This window comes from Stegostoma tigrinum, unplaced genomic scaffold (assembly GCF_030684315.1).
Source record: "Stegostoma tigrinum isolate sSteTig4 unplaced genomic scaffold, sSteTig4.hap1 scaffold_118, whole genome shotgun sequence".
In the NCBI taxonomy this organism is placed as follows: domain Eukaryota; kingdom Metazoa; phylum Chordata; class Chondrichthyes; order Orectolobiformes; family Stegostomatidae; genus Stegostoma; species Stegostoma tigrinum.
In genome coordinates this window covers 929,320-949,249 of record NW_026728068.1, presented here as the reverse complement: position 1 = coordinate 949,249, position 19,930 = coordinate 929,320, and the positions used below count along the sequence as shown (strand labels likewise).

The following is a 19,930-nucleotide window of genomic DNA, read 5'->3' as shown; positions in this document are numbered from 1 at the left end:
CCCAAAACAGTGCTTCAAAGATGGATTATTTTAAAAAATGATTCACTTAAGAACCATAAGCTGATTTAGGGTGAAGACAAGAAATGTTATGAAAGATCATTCATCCAAGCAAAAGGAAGTCTGCCAAGTACAAAATAAGTGGCTGATCTATAGTAACTGATGCCAAGACAGACGGTGAAAATGTTGAGTTAATTTTTCAAGGTTGCACCACCATGAAATTGAATGGACCATGAGCAGCTCGAAGTTACTGGACTATTTTCTTTCAACCACAGTGGCTTCTTGGTTGAATCTTGTCACAATTTGACATGTAAAAACGGGCAGACCTTTCTAAGTCAAACTCTGACAACATGTTACTGCCAAGTTGTAAAGTGCCAGCCAGTTTTCAACAGGTCAGTGAAAAGAAACACTTCACTACATCCACATCAGCCACGACAAATGGCGGGCCATTTGACAGATTACATTCCGAGCTGGTGAATTGGAGTCACACAGCGTTGGATGCCTATTTTGCCACCCAGCTGATTTTACATCACATGGCCCAGTTTGGCAAATTCAGCATCAGCTGCTTCTGATCGGAACCTATTCTATTCATAGGGACCTCAAGTTACAGCTCTGTAAGCAAGAATTCATTGTTTGCCATAAGGTCAAATTCCTCTCAAATTCATATTCTCAGGTTGCCTGCTGAATGTTGCAGTACAAGATGAAAATACAATCTGAGTGGGTTATCTCTGGGTGCTCTGGTTTCCTCCCAAGGTCCAAAGATGTGCATGTTAGGTGGATTGCCCACGCTAAATTGCCCGTAGTGCCCAGGGATATTTAGCTTCAGTGAATTACACATGGGGAATGGGTCTGGGTGGGACCCTCTTCAGAGTGGCCCTATGAACTTGTTGGGCCGCATGGCCTGTTTCCACACTATAGGGATTTGATGATACCCTCAACAGTAGCCATGACAACAGGGATGTTTGAGAATTTGGTATTACCAAATTCAGAAATATGGAGTAAAACATACTGCCCAGTCAGTGAGAATCCAAACAGGTGCACTCCCTCAATTTCTGACATCCCATGACGAAATGATGTCTCTCATCTAAAGGAAAATACTAATATGGAGAGATTGTTTATCCAGTGTCTTCAATAATGAAATAGCTTCCATGACACTGAGATTAATTGAACAACATCTTCATACACATAACGCCTAGCATATCCTGTGCGTGGCTGTGACTGTTCAAAGGTAAATTGCAGCACATTAGCAGCGCAAAAGCAGGCTATTTGACTGAACTGCTCCATGCTGATCTATACACCTCTCCCACCTTGCTTCAAACTCTAAATATGCCGCTGTGTCCTTTCTGACATCTAACTTTCTCTCAAATACATCTGTGCTCATCCTCTCAACGAGTCCTGGTAGCAGCAGCTTCTGCATTCTGGCTGCTCTGAGTAACAAAGCATCTCCTTAATTCTTTATTGGATTTATTAGTGACCATATACATTTAGGATGCTGTTGGGGACTCCCCCTACACCCCCATCAAGCAAATAAAGCAGCACAAGATTGAAAAGCATGCTTTTCCCCTTTCATACAATTCCAAACATTTTGTACAGTGCAATTTTCAGTACTCACTTTTTGTCTCTTGTCAAAGTTGATCAAGCCATTCTGTAAGAGATAGACAAGGACAAAGAAAATTAATTCAAATGTACAAAGGTCAAACAGTACAACAAGATCATGAAATTTAAAAGATCAGAAGTGAAATACAAGTTCTGTAAACTTGGTTCCATTTTAGTATATCGTCAAAGGCCAATCACAAATGATCTGTCATACCACCAGGTCATATCTTGGACACTACATAGAGCCCTTTGCTCCAGTCAAGTAGGTCAGTACCAAGCTGAAGACATTCTCAGCTGTTCAACTGCTCAAAAGGTAGTGACATCCAGGTAACCAATTTACCTGTACAGAATAAAAATGATGTGCAATTTATCCAACCTTTTGAAAAACTAAACCCATATTCAATTAACTGCAAAGTGATTTGCATGTTCCTTTGTTTACAAATTGTTTGATTCACAGCACAAAGCATCAAATTATTCTGATTGGGATTATTAATCAAACTCATTCATTTTTTTTATTGCTTTGATTCTCATCTACAAGCAGCTTGCAATGAAACCATAATAATAGCGCTCATCAGCAAATAAGGAATCCAAATCTTGTAAGAGAGACTTACTGAATGGTAATTCGGGAAAGCCGAATCCAGCGCTGAAAATTCTGTTAAGAAAGTTCCCAGGTACGGCACAATTCCCTGAACGATATCCTAGAAAAAGAGAGGTGAATTTGTTTAATCCATTGTGAACTCATTGTCCTATTTCTCAAAATTACTACTCCATGTCTTATTTATTCCCTTGATCATACAACTAAATCTATTTAGAATCAAAATTTAGGACTCAAAATTTCAGACAGTTATACAGTGGAATGCAACGTTAGATCTATAAAGGCCAGGCAAGTTCAACGTTTGATCCCTCATCTGTGAACTGGAAACCAAACTCAATATTTGTGTAACCTCATCATTTGGAGATTGGAAATTTTCTACGTAACGTGCAATTTCGCTTGAAGATAAAAACAATTTACCTCACCAGATCTCCAAAACTTTGTCTCAACAAGTTTAAACGTCATTTTTTTCTAAACTCAAGAATATAATTCTTCTCAATGTCTTTTCATAGGACACCTCTCTTACCCGAAGAAATAATTTAATGGTCTCAGATGGTGGGTTGGTTCAGAACCGAAGAGCCTAGGAGATACATCGAATTGGCAAATTGGAGCCAAAATTGGGTTTGCGGCAGGAAGTAAATGTGATTTTTGAAGGGCTTTTCAGCAACTTGATGCTTTCATCCAGCAGCATACCACAGGGTACAGTAATAGTTCTTACTGTGCGTACGTTAATGTTGAAGACACGAAAGCTCCAAGTATGAACAGCCAATTCACAGATGACACAAGAATTGGACGGTTGTGAACAGCAAAAAGCCTTAGTCTCTCGGGTTACGCATATGGGCTGGTTAGAAGGCCTGAACAGAGGCAAATAGAATTCAATCCAGAAAAGTGTGAGGTGAAGCATTTTGGCGGTCTAATAGGTCAGGAGAATATATGTTCAATGAGATAATAAGGTGTGGAGCTGGATGAACACAGCAGGCCAGGCTGCTTCAGAGGAGCAGGAAAGTTGATGTTTTGGGTCTGGATGACAGAGGATCAGAAGGACTTTGGTGTGTGCATAAACATATTCTTGAAGGCAGGAGGACCTGTGGATAAGTTGGTAAAATATTGGATACTTGCCTGAATATAACAGCAAAGGGGTAATGATGGAACTGTAAATAACATTAGTTGAGCCACAGCTGGAACAATGTGTGCCTCAAAACTAAGGCATTTTGCTACTTACTACCGCTCCAATTCTTGTGTCATCTGTGAACCTGCTGTTCACACTTGGAGCTTTTGTGTCTTGAACATTAATGTACACACAGCAAGAACTATTGCGGTGCCCTGCACCACTGCCAAAGCACATTTGTGTAAGATGCTGAAAGATTAGCAAACCATGCACTGTAATTCACTGCATAATCTGGGAGAAAGCTTTATGGAAGTTATACAACTGTCCAATCATGAACTCACATTTTCCCCTGTATACTTACAGAATTTTGCACCACAAAAACAATCATCATGCAGAGCACACATTTTTGATTATAAAAGCAAACCTACTTTTAGATTCAATCTAGATCAGAAAAATATGTTGAAATTCTGTACAGTGCACCAATCACAACACACAATAAACAAAGTGTGACAGCAGGGCAGTAGAAATTCTGGGGCAAACATCTGGAAAGCAATGTAAAAAGATAGTTCACTGCAACTAGAACATTGAGCAGTTTGAAAAATGGAGTGTCTGTCAAACTGACAACATGCTAGCATGATTACTGCATTTCTCCCTCTTCAAATACCAGCTTAAAAGTGTTTCAATTCCATCTAAGAATGATTTAGAGAATAAGAAAACGTTGACTATTTTCTGAGCTGGACAACTAGTTTGGTAAAGTGGCACCAAAATATTTATATCTGACCAATTATTCTGTTATTTTGTCAAATTCAGGAGCAAAATGAGTGGACAAAGAGCATGATAAAAGGAGTGAGGAGGAATGGCTAGAAACTTGTCAGTTTTCATCCAAGCTAGTTGAAACTAGATAGTTGATGTCTGAAATACTGAACAAAGAGATATGAATATCTCTCCATTCCTACGCAGCAAATAGTTCTGACTGCAGAGAACAAGAAAAGGAAGACATGGTAATTGAGTAAAAACACTTATGAGAACCAGTTAAATCTCTTAATGTTTTGCCTTGGCTTTTATTAATTACAAGGCCCTTGAGGTGTACAAAGCAAAAGAAAAAGAAATTGGCACATATCGCACTTTAGACATTGCTTCAGTTCAAATTTCCAAGATCATGAACACTGAGAAAGGTAATCTATGAAGGCTGCATCACTGCATCATATACATTGCTTCAGTTCAAATTTCCAAGATAATGAACACTGAGAAAGATAATCTATGAAGGCTGCATTACTGCATCATAGACATTGCTTCAGTTCAAATTTCCAAGATAATGAACACTGAGAAAGATAATCTATGAAGGCTGCATCACTGCAGTATAACCAAATTAGATGTCGATTAAAATGTTAACTGCAATATCATCAGCAATTATAAGAATCATGACAAAACAATCTTGGAAGACTTGAGCCAAGCCAGACCACCTGGACTGCAATACATATACTCCTGTTGCAGTATTGATTGACAGAATCTGTACGCATTCAGTCACCAACTGAGTTCATTGCAGATATTTTACTATAAACTATTGATCATGCCCTGAATATAGTCACACTGGGCCAAGTGCAACACCTTACCTCCATTAGCAGCTCTCTACTTGCTACAAAGTTATCTTCTTCATTGTTTGAAAGGTCTTCAAATGTTGTCTTACTGCTCCTAGTCAAGAGAATGAGACAAATTACTCTTGACAGAATAGAGTCAAGATAACAAACAGCTGATACGGAATCTGACAAATAAGCAAGTAATACAGACAGTGAATGGCAGTGAAGCATTTTTACAATAAGTATAGTTATTTTAACCCAATTGTTCAGAAATGTTTTGGCAATCTCTGGGGCAGGTAGAACTTGAACCCTGATTGTTGAAACCCAGGGATGGGGATACTGCCATTGTGCCGCAAAAGCTCTTGTGTGCAGTCGTTTTGGTGAATGTCATTGCAGCAAGAGAGATTTCATTCCCAAGCTGCCTACAAAAACACAACCATGATCAAATGGTCTGAGGCACATGAACATAAACTACAGGTGTGCACTTCAAAGTGTTATAGAGTGCTTTCTTGGGAGATTAAAATAATTGTTGTCTTTGTATTTTAGTATCCCACATAAACCTCTGGCTTATATCACCCCATCACAGCATATCCACAGGAAACTGTGTTACGTTACATCCAACAGCAGATCAGTTTTGGAACACGATAGTTAAATATTTCAAGTTGCCAAACAGTTTTCTTTTTCCACTTAAACAAATTAACTCTTCGCTCCTTTGTGAAAAAATGAAAGATTCTGCCAATTAGCCAATTGTTAGGATTGCACTGTAGTGCCTCTGGTAATCCTGTTAATGCACCGAGCGTGTGAAGATCACTTGTGCAAGTAAACCTGGAGGTCAAACCTGCAATTTCCTCCCTCATATTTATTAAATAAATATTACAAGGCTCTTTCTGAACAATGACTTACTTTGACACGGCTGCCCAAGTCTTCTTCAAATTGAACACACTATTCGATTGCAATGCCGTGATAATTGCATGCGCTGACGAGAAATTCTGCAAAGTCCTACATTCCTGTCAGAGAAAAAAAGCTGTGAGTTCTGTGGAAAAAGCAGTGACTCCCCATTACCCAACACCTCAGACTTTTTAAAAAGGTTCTATCAGTAAAATGTTAGCTGAGAAAATAACAGCATTAACAAACAAACTTTTTGAGGGAAAGAATTCCATGATTCTTGGCAACTCAAACCTTGATATTCATTTTGTATCCCTCTGAGACAACCTTTTCAGTTCCCTTGCTGCCAGCCTGTGACTGGTTAGATATGATTACTGACACCAAAGGAGAGCTTAAAATGAGTAGGATTGAGACATGGGCATCTGAGTGGCAGAAGTGGCAAAGGTAGGGGGTGGAGGCGGGGTAATCATCTTTGTTATATCCATCACATTTTGCTCATAAATGAATGATAGGTTGTATTATCTGACAGAATAGGAGGGCAGGACCAGTCACGTGAGATACTCATTCGAGGGAAAACAGACAAATCAGGAAATTGGGTCTACTTTTATGAGTCACTACATTATTGATACTGAGTTAACTAATCTTACCTAGATTAGCAGCTGAATGTCCTTCATCTGTTTGCCACCACCCCCCCAACCTGTTGGAGGTAGGGAGAAAACTGGATCAAATCAAACCTCCCAAATGTGTACTTTGGGTTGTGGTGGAGACGAGGAGGAAGCCTGCAAGTGTTTGTTATCAGGTCTCAAAGCCACTTCTGCTTGGGGAGGAAGGCCAGGGAGGTGCAGGGTGATCACACCATTTGGGATTTCTTTGAAGGTGCGTCAATTGGCATAATCATAAGTGCCTTATCTGATTAGGGCCAGCAGGTAGGTTCTCAAGCCCAGAGTCTTCTGGCTTCAGGGAAATAAAGCTGCTGCAGTAAAATGGAAGTAACGGAGGGCACTTCAACATGGAAGCCACTCCTTGCCAACTATTGTAAAAACTCAAAATCAGAACTAGAAAAGTCAGCCAAGTGATCAAGTGATTCCTCTTCAGAATAGCCTTTGATAGCACCAGTGTATATGTCAGCAACTCCTTCATCCATGTCTACTACTGGGAGTCAGCCTACATTCGGTTGAACTGCTCCATATTGTAAAACTGGAGACAGACTTTCAAATCCCCATCAAGGTCCCATTAATGCCTCAAGACTCTTAACGAGTCAAAACTGATGCAGGCAGTGTTGCCAAGACCCAAACCAGACTTCTCTAAATTAGCTGGCAACAGAATTATTGTGAACTTTCATTCCAAACCTTAGTAATCAATGAATATTTTGTTGTCACGTGTATACGGGAAAATACATTGAAAGTACAGTTTTGTTGCAAAATCCAGTGCAATTTAGGATTACAAAATCAGTAAGAATCAATTACTTCCTTTACTTAATTAGTTAATTACTCGGTTCCTATCCTGATCCTTTCCAAATGTACGAGTGGGAATGCCACATGTTGGCGACAAGTACAAACCTGGTATCAGATCTGACAGCCCTTCCTCACTCTTTTCCCGATTGCTGACTAACATGCTGAGACAAATTCCTTTGGCAAACACATAGGAAACAGACAACCAGGCAAGTTACTGAAGGGCCGTCATGTAGGCACACAGAATGCAGAACATTTGGAATAAAATGTACACTGTTTCATAAACTGATTACGGCTTGGAAGGGAGGCAAATAACACTATGTAATGCCCAATAACTAACTTCATTTTTGAAGGGCCAGTAAAAATCTGAAATCAGTTTGCCTTTTTTATCCACATAAATATTTTTGATTAGAAAAAAGTACATTAATATTTCAATGCAACTGTAAACTGAGGCAAGAACTATTAGCAGCCAGCACTACAGAAATTATGAATGCTAGGATTTTCCATGAAGCATTCAACTCTTATTCAGAAAAGTATTCTGCTCACCAATTCAAGAGGCTTTCAAACCTTGGACATATCAACACATAGTGTTAATGGCTTGCTCTCTTCCACCATGGTTGTTTCATGCACTGTGGACTTTAACATGTCACAAAGGCTAAAAACCAATAAAGAATAGTGTACCTGGGCAACATCAATCCATTTCTCAATGATTTTAGCCGTCTGCCATGGTTTCAACTGTTGAGGTCTTAATATGGTGCTGGTGACACATTTTGTAACATTATTGAACTGTGTCATGGTGGCCTGGACGGTTGATACCAGATGCTGTTTTTCTTCCTTCCCTCGTTGAGACCAGATGGACCCTAAACATTGGCTGGGCACAAGTTTCCGAAAAAGATCCTAATCAAAAATAAAAAGGAAACAAAGGTTAAAGGTGTCAGTCGTGCCATGTTTTAAGCAATGAACGACAAACAAGATTTGTCCATCCATGGGTACATTCGTCCTGCTAGTTTGCAATTGTACATTAAAACTGCATGCTATATTGTCAACGACTGGCTATATAATACTCACATTGATGCACAAGGGCACATTGGCTATTCAGACAGATCAAAACCCTCGAATTTTCAGTCATCTGCTTCCTATTTGTAGGTTAGATTTAAAATCACTGGTTATCTCCACCCAACTCCGACTGTTGGCTCCACGCACACCATCAATGCACGGCTCTGCTGGCAATAGTCACTGCTACAGATGCTCAGCCCTGGTGGCCCACAGGCTAGACAGGCTGGGCATCAGTATAGCGGCCCTGCATCATGTCTACTTCTCGCACCAAGGCAGGTTGACAGAACACAATGGCAGCCCGGCCCTCTGTTGGTTCAACAGGCCTCAATGTCAACACTTCCCCACTGTTGGTTTCATGCTGAACACGAATATTGCCAAACGTCCAAGCTTGTCAACTGGCCATTCAGATTGCATAATGTCCTTCTGTCTCCCTCTTCAAGATGAGCAACTCCCATCAACAATTATGCTCCGACAGTGAAAGTTAACACAACGGCAAATAGCTCCTTCAGATCCCCGTAAACTCATTCAGAATGGAGAAATTTGTCAGTCTCATCACTTTCAAAGCCAGAGTTGGCTGTGACAGGTTGGAATAGAATGGAATGCTCAGAAACCATTGAGTGGGAAACTGTTGCATGTTTATGCAAGCATGGTGGGCTCTCACTTTTAACAGTCTGATCACGCCACAATGATGTCAGCGATCATTTCCGGCAAGGAATAGCTTCGGGTAACCCTGCTGCCTCGACCCCAAACTACATAATAAAACTCCTGCTGTTTAATGCTTCAGCCCCCTGGCTCTGCATTGTAAAGAAAAAAACTAGCGATGAGGATCAAAAAAACCGCTTTAATATTCACCAGGTCAAACCACTGATTTGACAAAGACTCACAGCCCTCACTGCAGATCTCGATGGTTCAACAAAAGAAAAGCAGCTACATTCCTCAACAGACACCCAGCTAGGTTGCTTCCCACCAAAAATGGCTGTTGTCATCATTATGTCACATGATTAGACTCTAAGTGCCAGTCGGTATATACAAACACATATGCAACAGAAACTGCAGTGAAAACAGACAGTTACCTTTGGAACTCTGTGCAGAAAAGCAGCTGCCCCTTATCAAGCTGAGATAACAAAGTGTGGAGCTGGAGGAACACAGCAGGCCAAGCAGCATCTTCGGAGCAACTGTGCTCACCCAGCTCTGCACTTTGTTATCTCGGGTTCTTCTGCATCTGCAGTTCCCATTATCTCTTATCCCATAACCAAAACCTACTTTTGACAAACTGGTCACTTCCAGATGAGATTGCTGCACCCCTGTTCTGAACATGAACATATGCTCAGGATTTTTGAGACCTAGAGGACTACTTACATTCTAGAGTCACACCCAATGCTGTCATACAGACCACTGAACTTCCACTTCAAGCCTAAGCCTATGACCAGACTTTGACATAACTCAAATTTTGATTCAGCAACCACGAGTCTCATTTTGTAGAGGTAGGCATCAAGCCACCTTGGAGACTAGACTGGAATACCCCGTGGCTGATCCCACTCCAGAAGATTCTGGGAAAACAACAAAATTGCCATCCTGGATACTACAAACAAAATCAGTGGACTCTTGAAGAAACAGTGACTGTTATGATGAAACAATTAAACTTTTACCCTGAAATACTATTCATTTTGTAAAGTTTCAACACAAAGTTACAAAGGATTTTCAGTGCTCTCTCAGGTCACTTATTTCACATGGCGTTCATTCAAAACAAATGACAAGTGCTGAAGTTTTAGTTGACAGGTATTTCAAGCGAGATACTGAAGTTACACGTCAAACAACACATTTTAACATCTTGGAAGACTGCATTTTGAAGGGAATTCAGTTATAATGACTGGTGGAGCAGTAATAGCATTAAACAACACAGAGAGATTCAGATGCCTACTGCTGACTGAAACATCTTATTCAGAATGACTGGCCGCCAGACTCCTGTTTACTCACAGCATCCATAAAAGTCAGCTGCTCTGCAATGAAGCGTGATGGGTAGGACAGGAGCTTTTCGTCAACTTGTTCGATGGTTTGGTCGTGTTCTTCTCCCACATAGAATCTGACTCTTCTACGGTAGCCTTCTGTGCAAGTGAAGAAAGACATGTATTTTGTGCCCAAAGTTCACATTGCTCTAAAATATCTCACGAACTTGTGACTAGAAATTGTGCATTGGTTTCCAATAGTTATCTAATATTCATACTTCTAAATCTAGATTTGGTGAAAGTAATATGATATTGCACTGAAATCCTCTTGTTGGGAGCATCTCAATTGCAAAAGAACTTGTATTTAATGACAGATTCCCATCCCAATTTCTGGCTTTAGGAAATATTCTGAATCACAATCTATTGTTTCACAATAACTTGCAAAATTATTACATCAGATTATAAAATAAAATGTCATTGATGAAAACATTTCAAAAGGAAATTGTCCAGAAAGTCGCATTACATGCTGCTGGGTCTTATCGGACCATATGAGAGTATCAATTCTATGCAGAATTTGGTCTTGTACATCATGCAATTAGTACAGGGGTAAGCACTCAGCAATAATTTTAATTAACTTCGTTTATCCAAAAATTTGGAAGTAATTTTGAAGCTTGTCAAAGGAAACCAAAATGAACTAAATCCTGAGACAGAGGGGCAAGCCGCACACAAACTTGTAGGGAGGCACCCTGAATTAAAACCACATTTTTGCAACATAATTGTAAATCTTACTGAACATCTCTTTCTCCGCTGTTTCCTCCGCCAAAAACCGACTCAGGAGTTTCTGGGCCCGATGTTCAGCATCTGACCCTGGCACTGTTTGGTTCAAGTAGGAAAGTACCTTCCGGAGACAAGAGTAAGTTGGAACTTGACGAAAGTCTTCGGCAGACTCCTCCAGCCAGATTTCGAGAATTTCAGGAATAGCACTGGAAATAAAGTCAGAGTTAACAACTGTTCATCGGGGAAGCAAAACATGTGGGGAAAAAAAAGCTTCTAATTCTACAAATGTCAATGCAATAGATTAAAGTTGGAATATGGGGTCATCGTGCTCACACAGGAGATGAGCTGCCATCTTGAACTGCTGCAGTGCACATGGCAATGGTGATCCTGCTGTGCCATCAGAGGGGGGCTGTGTGGCACTTTGACCCAATGATGAAGAAATGACTGTCCAAGTTAGAATTATGCTGGCCATGGATGGAAACTGCAAGTTGGCCATGTTTCCAAGTTTTCTTCTTTGTAGATTGCACAGGTAAGCTTAAGGCTCACGTATAAAGTGATTTCACATGTGTCTGAGGTTACTTATTACACCAGCAGGACCTCTTCGTGTTTAGAGTTTACTAGTAAAGAGAAAGTGAGCTTTAACAAAAAATCTTCTTTATAAAAGTCAAATGGGACAAATCAGATGAACAAAGAAAAACACAAGGATAATGATGATTTGTTTGCGTTTGTTCTGGGAGTTGCATTGCCAGTACTTGGATACCTCGGTAACATGGATAAATTGGGTCTAGTTGCAGGTGAATAATGAAATACTCCAACATAGTCAGCTTTCAATTCACTTATTTTAACTGCCTGGCTAATACTGAGAGGCCACGTAGCATTATTTCACAGGTAAATCAATGGTTACTTTTTTGCAACAAGACATCAGCTGCACAGAGAAGTCATCACACCACTGAAATCGAACGCTTTGCACAGAAAAACTCCCCAGGGCACTTCACAGCAGATTAACCATTCAAAAACTGACAAAGGAGGAGATATTCAAACAGATGTCCAAACATTTGGTCATAGTGACTCTTCATGAGTTTCTTAAAGGCGAGAGATGGTGATGTCTCGAGGAAGGAACTACACATCTGCAGGAAGTAGCACTAACGGTGGTGGGCTGATGAAAAAAATCAAGTAGTACACACCACACTGGACGTGGCAGAACAGAAAAGTTCCAGGCAAAGTTTGGGACCTAAAATAATTCCAGACTAAAGCAAAATAAGAACATGAAAGGATGTGAACACAAGAATTGAAAGTTTTTTCGAAAAAAAATCTAAAGTTCAGACATTGGTCAACCAAGAGACAACGTGGGCCAGCAAACATCAGAATGATGAGTCTTGTTGTGAATTGGGAGATGGACTGAGTTGCAGCTATGGTCTATGATGCAGTAGGTCGGAGAAACCTTTGACTTTCCAAAGACTCCAAAAAGTAAACATTTGTTTGATTAGCATCGCCAATTTACATGGAACATTTTACGCTGAAAGTGCTGTTCTAGTTTTTAATTTGGAATTTCTTTATCTGCAGCCCTACACTGAAACCGATGATCACCTATTTGAGCCCGTTCATAATAGATCATGACAGCACAGAAATTACATGGTGTGAAACATTACACACAGACATTGGGGCTTGATTCAGACTTCATCAGCTCCATTCCTGTTAAACAGTGGTTGGTGTAGGAAGTGCTAGGCAGCCACAGTGCCATATGCAGCAATAGCCTCTTGTTGTTTGAGAAAGATATACGACTTAGAAATAGTTCACACTGGAGGGGCTATTTTGACTTCATCTGCTTTCAGATCAGTTGGCATAGGTTGTACTCTTTTGCAATGATTCAAAAACACAGCTGGCCCATACTGGTAAGGTGCTGTATGATATTAACTAGTGAACATGGCAAATTATGAAATGAAGTGACTCATTTTGGAAATGTCAAGAGATTGTTTTTCAGTGAGGTCAGAAGAATCATGAAAAGCTTGATAAAAGGTGAAGTTTTTAATCAGCTTTTTACAAAATGGAGAAAAGCATACTGTGCATTTCAGATTTTCGAGTCTCAACAGCTGAAACCATGGCTGGTAACAACAGGACAAACATAATCTGGGATAGGCAAAAAAGTGAAACTGGACAGGAAAAAAGAGAAACGTCCGAAGTGGACACAAGGAAATTGCAGAGATGGAGGGACAAGGCTGTGGAAATGTTATTTGTTATGTTACCTCTCGGAAACAGTGACTAACTGAAACACACTGGAAACATGACCTAAGGAAGTTGCCTGGGCTCATTTGGTCCTGAATCATTCAGAAATGCCTAGGTCACATTACAAACACTCGAACAGTAACCCTCCAAAAATATATATAAAGAAAAATCAATTCAAAAGATCACAAAACCAAAAAATTCCATATCCTACTGAAAGCCTTCATGGCTGGGAAATAAGTTGCTGAGCTAAAGAGCCTCTACTCTGCTGACAATATGGTAGAACTTAATTAGTACTGTGCTGAGTCCAAAATTTGACCCAAAACACTTTTCTGTCGTCCCACTAGAATTAAAGTCTCTGTTTCCAATAGATTCATTAACAAGTTACTACATCCCCACCGAGTAATCTGAAACCTTTAATCAGCTGCAGTGTACAACATCATTTCATTTAATTACTCATTATCATCCTTCCACCATCTAAAAGGATCATTTCCTAAAGCGAGCACAACATAATCTTAGATTGCAATGGCACTGGAGAGAAGCGTATTCTTAAAGTATTAGAGCGTTCCAGAATTGAAATAATTATGTACGGGTGCACTTTTGTCTTTCTTTTCAATTCTGGCCACTTGCGCATCTGAGATTAATTGTTTCACCGATGACAACTTCACTGGATAGATTCCTGCCTCTTCTGCCCTCACTCAAGCTGTTCCTTTAAAACCATGCTTTTACTCAACCCCTAAATATCTGTGTTTTCTTCAATGTCAAACTGACAGGTTGTAAGCTACTATTCTGTAGAAAAAGAACTCAACCCAAAAAACTTGAATTTAAAAGGAGATTAACATACCAAAAAACATACCAAACGAGCACATTACTTTCATGAGGATTACACTGTCCTCAATCGGGAATCAGGATAATTTAGGTTCCTTTATACACTTCATCCCTATATGTCTCTTGAGACATTAGTACAGGAATATTGTGAAATTAATCAGGACCAATTTGGTATCCACAATTAGCTGTGTTCATCCAGACATGAATAGCTAGGTGTTGGAGAAAAATTTCCAGATAACCACCATGCCCTGTGGCTTAGATTTCTAAAACTTTGTTTCATTTACCCAAAAAGCCAACTGGGTGGGTTAGAGTGAATAGCAATGCACAAGGCATCCCAACTGTGTTCTGAGTTAGTAGGTACTGCTGATGCTGGAGTCTGAGATAACAAGGTGTGGAACTGGATGAACACAGCAGGCTAGCAGACTAGGGGCTCAGGAAAGCTGGCATTTCAGGTCTGGACCGATCTTCAGAAAATTTCTGGTGGAGGGCCCAGACCCGAAATATCAGTTTTTCTGCTCCTCTGATGCTGCCTGGCCAACTGTGTCCTATTTGTTTGATTAACGAGAGGGATTTTTCCTTTGCTGCATTTTTCATAAATTGTTTGAGCTTTATTTCGAACTTCAGTGCAGCCCAGTTGTGAACGCTTGCTATTGCATCTGAAGTAAAAATATTCCATGAAAATCCTCACTCCCTCAAATTGACCATTTTTCTCAATGCAATACTGCAAAAATTTGCCTTTGTATTTGCTCACAAGTAATTTTTCTGTGCTTGGCCCTTCAGGCATTGGCTTTCTTGATTGTAAAAACGACAAACAATATCAACTCAAGAAAACAAAATAAATGAGTAAGCAAACCATGTACAAAAGAAAATAAATCACTGTATATATAAAGGCAAGAATCTCAAACTTTAAAGTCCCCAAGTCCAGTCCAGCACTCAAATCTATTGGATAAATGTTCTTTTGTCTTAATCAAAAAGCACAGAGTTTAATCGAATGGCCAGACAAAGAAGAATAATCCCATCTTTAACCCCATGCAGCCAAAGTGTCATGCAGGGCAGCATGGTGGCTCAGTGGTTCGCACTGCCACCTCACAGCTCCAGGGTCCCGGGTTTGATTCCAGCCTTGGGTGACTGTCTGTGAGGAGTTTGCACATTCTCCCCATGTCTGAGTGAGTTTCCTCCAAGTGATCCAGTTTCCTCCCACAGTCCAAAGATGTGCAGGCTGGGCGGATCAGCCGTGTGCTAAATTGCCCTTCGTGTTCGGGGAATGGATCTGAGTGGGATGCTTCAAGGGACAGTGTGGACCTGTTGGGCCGAAGGGCCTGTTTACACACTGTAGGTAATCTAATCTTATTCAGAGCAGTAAAACAACCTCAGCAATCTGGTACAGCTCAAAAATAACTAGAATTCCAGCTAGAGATGCATTTGTGCGATGCTTTCTACAGTCAAATATCTTTGAAAGCACTTAGTTTACAAACTTCAAACATGAAAAATCATTTCACAAGATCATTTGGATTTCATAGATTCAGGAAGTATTAATTCAAGATCGATTATGTGCAAAATGTACAACAGCAGCACGGAGTGGGAGGGCTACCAAAGTCAGGACACCACAAACAAACCACGTGCCAAGTATCTGACTGCTCTAGATAGCGGTATCATTCGGTTTCAACTATTCACAGGAAGTTTGCAGGATAACTTCTAATAAAGTGGTGTGAAGAGGAAAACCATTCCTGCAATAATGCATCATTATCACAAACTAGACTAATGGCAATCTGAGATAAACAACCCCAAAAGCGTGATCATGTAGGACAAACAATTCCAAAAGACAAAGAATTTTGGATGATTTACACTGAAAAATATTAACAAGCCAATCTCTAGGAATAATGCAATCATTGGACATGCAAGACAAGCAGCTTCTTTAATGCAAAAACAGAGTTAACATTTTGGGTCCAGCGACCCTCCCTCAGAACTGGAAGGGTCACCCGGACCTGAAACATTAACTCCGTTCTTACCTTCACAGATGTTGCCAGAAATGCTGAGCTTTTCCAACAACTTTGTTTTTGTCCCTGAATTGCAGTGTCCGTGATTCTTTCAGTTATTATTTAGCTTCTTGAATGTGATTGTTATGGGTTGGAGTGCTGTTTGCCATCCTGTTTTGGGTGCCTTATATATTCATGACAAAGGCTCTACATTATTTTACAGGTCTTTCTGGCTCTCCAGCAATTCTTCTCACATTCTTAAATTTCACATTGAAAATACAATTTCACTGCATGTCAAATCAAACTTACATTTTCATTAGTGTTTCCTTTTCTGCAGGACTGAAATTATATTCTTCTAGAAAGCTTGATCTGTTGAAGTCTATGCTTCTGCAATTGATCATAAACCACAAAAGAAAAAGCAAATTAAAATGGTGTTTGGGTCTACAATTGCTTGCCAGCCGTAAAATAAGAAATGAAGTCTCAAAATTCAGCATCCTAAGCCGTGATCAGCTAACTTTATGAAACAAGGTCACACTCTAAATGTAAAACTGCATAAAATAGTGAATGCCTTCTTTAAATTTCCTCAGGAAGTTTACCAGAAATGCCCTTGAGGGCCAAAGCAGCTCGCCAGCAGCGGTGGTGGCTGGTGGTAACAGGGGAAAGGAGCAGGTGCAAGGAGTGAAGCCACTTCTTCAATAGCTTACATTTGCTATTAGTCCAGAAATTTCAGTCTGAGATAAACTCAACACCTTCACATGCAACTGCTGCTTGTGCTTTGTATTGCTTGTTCCTCAGAATTAGGGAGAGAATATGCAAAGAACTCAGAAGCTGTTTCTTCATCAATGTGCCATGATCTGGAATGATATCCGTGTTTTTGTTTCTGTGGTATGTCTTACAGAGTCATACAGCATGGAAACATCTCTGCCTTCATGAAGAGATTTCTGATTATCCAACCTATGGCCACCAGCTCTCCAGCCATTCCCTTTACACACTACTGTATTGCAAATGAAGCATAATATGGTCACATTTTGGATCAAACTCACTTCTTGACTGTCGCTCCCTTCTCCGGTGAACTTAAATTCTGAATTTCATCAGAATTCGGACAGTGTTTGGACTTAACACTTTCACAGCTGCAATTGAACATCAAGAACAATTTAAAACACCTCAAGCAAACCCTTTCATCTTCAGTTAAATCCATTAAAATACCCATGAAAATTGAAGATTCAGAATGACAAGCCTCCATCAGATGGTTTTATTAAACAGGTTACACACCAGATGGTGAAGATTTCTGAGTCAGCATAAAATGTTAGCCCATATGCTCCCCAAGTATTCTTGCTTGAGACTGGGATTACAGTTCCTGTGATGCTGTCCCGCCAATAAGATGAATCTAGTTGCTGGATTTATCCACACACTTTTGAACATAAACATAGTACATGTTGTAATCCTCCAGTCCTCTGATACCACCCCCTGCATTCAAACAGCATTAGGTTGTTGTGCAAAGTGCCACTGCAGCCTCAAGCTATTTTTTTCTTTCTCAGTATCCTCAGTTGTCTACAATTCACTTCCTTCTGAGTTACCAACACCAGGGACAACCAGCCGTTCTAATCAAAGCAGAAATTGCTGTAAAAGCTCAGTGGCTCAAATTACTCAAAAATATTAACTCTGCCTTCTCGCCACAGATGCTGCCAGACCTGCTCAGCTTTTCCGGCAATTTCCATTTTCGTTTCAGTTTTCCAGCATCTGCAGTTGTTTAATGTTCACATTTCTAAAATGCTGTCCAACCTCAGCTCATCCTTGTCTCAACTATTTACTTTTCATCGTGAATTGGACATCAACTTCTTCTGAATAGTATCGCAGCCAGGCCCTTACCTCTGTGAAGATTAAACAGTGATTTATGACCATTAGCCCCACTTTCGCTACCCTTTCACTGCTCACAATGGAGGACGACATTCGGATTCCCTTTTAACATTAGCTGCCAGCATCATTTAGTTCAACACTTCCCTTCTGAACTACTTATAATTAACTCGGTACACACTGGGGTCATCAATAATCCTCATCATTTGTACCATTTGCCACTCTCTCCCGCTTGTGGGAACATTCTGACACTGTCACTAAACAACCTCCTGCTGTAAGACAGGCTAATTGCAGTTTTGCCTAAACTTGTGTTGAAATTTACTTGCTGCAAACGCCTTCTTGCTCCTTTTGAAGTTGGACCTCCTCCAAATCAAAATTATTCTGGATTGTTCCTTCCTCTTTTCTGTAGCCAAAATAAATATCTTATGATATGGTGCTTCCTGAAATGATCCATGCCTGATATTTGATCGATAGTGTGTGTGTATGTGTGTGCACAATAATTATAGAAGTGGTAGTGCAGGTTGAAGATATCATCAGGATTCTGAACTTTAAAAATTGGAGCATTGTATGAAAAACAAATATGTTCTGACTAATCATGATTAAACAAAAGCCTCCTGATTTCCCCTCAACTCTGGTATTTACCAACCACACTTCAGGAAGGGATTTGACAGGGTGCACAAAACATTCCCAAAAAATATTACCAGAGATGACAAACTAGACAGCCCTGTGGAGAGCCTGAAGAAGCTCAGGCTGCTCTTGGAGAAGACTAAGAAGTGATTGTAAAAGTGTTCAAAATCATAAGGGATTTGGTTAGAATGGATAAGAACAATCGGTGCCTTGTGACAGAAGGCTTAAGGAGAAAAGGACACCGATTTAAGATGATCAGCAAAAAGAACCAATGGTGACAAGGAATTTTTTTTTTCAATAGCCTATTCAGGAACTGGAAAGCTCTGCCGAATAGTGTGGTGGATGCAGCTTCAATTGCGGTCTTCAAAAGTGAACTACAATTTTCGAAAGGAGAGGTTTCGCAGTATTACACAGTAAAAGGACTTAGGAGTGAACGTAGGCAAGTCCCTCTTTGAGAGCTGGTACAAACATTATTAAATCATTGTCTCTGGGCTATTACCATTCGATGGCTATACAACATTGCACAAACTGCTAGCTCCCCAGCTATATCCTACCGCTTTGTCATATTCTGAATAATGATTCATTTTGTCATGCATGCAATTAAACTTACTCAGCAATTATTTCGCTGGATCCTGAAGAAACACAACTTCCATTTTCCTCACCATTTGCACTGTCAACATTTCCAGAACTGCAATTGATCAAAGAGGACAAATTAAGTCATTTAGAACAGGCAAACTCGTCCAGAATTAAATCCAACCCAATTCAACAACAAAAAAATCACAGCCTTGAGAGATGGATTGTTTTGACTTCCACAGGATGCCCACAGGCCTTCATATTGAGGCAGTGCTGGGGTGTGGGTTGGAAGAGACAGAGCAGGGCAATAAGGAGAGAAAACCATTTCTTCAGTATTTCACCCTTGTTGAAAGCCGTTTCTGGGCTATGCAAGAACTTGATACTGAAAGACAAGCAAAATTTAATCTACCACTGAAAAGCTTTGAAAGCTTTATGCTAATTCAACATTATCCCATCTCTCAAAATAAGCCAAACATTGCAAAAGCAGTGAAGCAGTTGCTTCATGTGATTGCTATTGTCTGGATTGGTGCTCACTGCACTGCCATTTGGGGTATCTTCCTGAGGCAACCCTGACATAATCCTACAGCAAATCCCAACAGTTTCCTTTCACAGGATGAGATCCCAAATACCATACAACAGGTTTAATCTGTCGTCACATCAAATTTACTTGTCAATTACTCCTTCAGTTTCTGACAAACTTAGGTTTCCACCCACCACACAGTGTGACATGTCAATATTTTCACAGCTGCAACTGGTCACAAAACACCAAATAAATCATTTTACTTGTGCATATGATCACATTTTTAATTTCTGGCACTGTTATCAACATTGGGATTTGTGGCTGTGAGGGGGAGCCAGTGGGTAGAT

The 19,930-nt window shown here is 40.2% G+C and overlaps 1 protein-coding gene across 1 annotated transcript in view; it reads right to left on the bottom strand.

Annotated features, from left to right (window-relative positions):
* The window catches only part of LOC132207650 (ral guanine nucleotide dissociation stimulator-like 1), a 34,964-nt gene extending 15,807 nt beyond the window's left edge, over positions 1 to 19,157 (bottom strand). The window contains exons 1-10 of the mRNA XM_059643580.1: positions 19,101 to 19,157; positions 17,053 to 17,139; positions 16,319 to 16,396; positions 10,998 to 11,191; positions 10,240 to 10,367; positions 7,888 to 8,103; positions 5,774 to 5,877; positions 4,907 to 4,985; positions 2,205 to 2,291; positions 1,610 to 1,642 (exon numbers count right to left, since the gene is read on the bottom strand). Of these exons, the coding sequence (XP_059499563.1) occupies positions 1,610 to 1,642; positions 2,205 to 2,291; positions 4,907 to 4,985; positions 5,774 to 5,877; positions 7,888 to 8,103; positions 10,240 to 10,367; positions 10,998 to 11,191; positions 16,319 to 16,326 (849 nt within the window). The 5' untranslated portion in view covers positions 16,327 to 16,396; positions 17,053 to 17,139; positions 19,101 to 19,157. The remainder of the gene's footprint in view (positions 1 to 1,609; positions 1,643 to 2,204; positions 2,292 to 4,906; positions 4,986 to 5,773; positions 5,878 to 7,887; positions 8,104 to 10,239; positions 10,368 to 10,997; positions 11,192 to 16,318; positions 16,397 to 17,052; positions 17,140 to 19,100) is intronic.
* Positions 19,158 to 19,930: the final 773 nt, after the last annotated feature.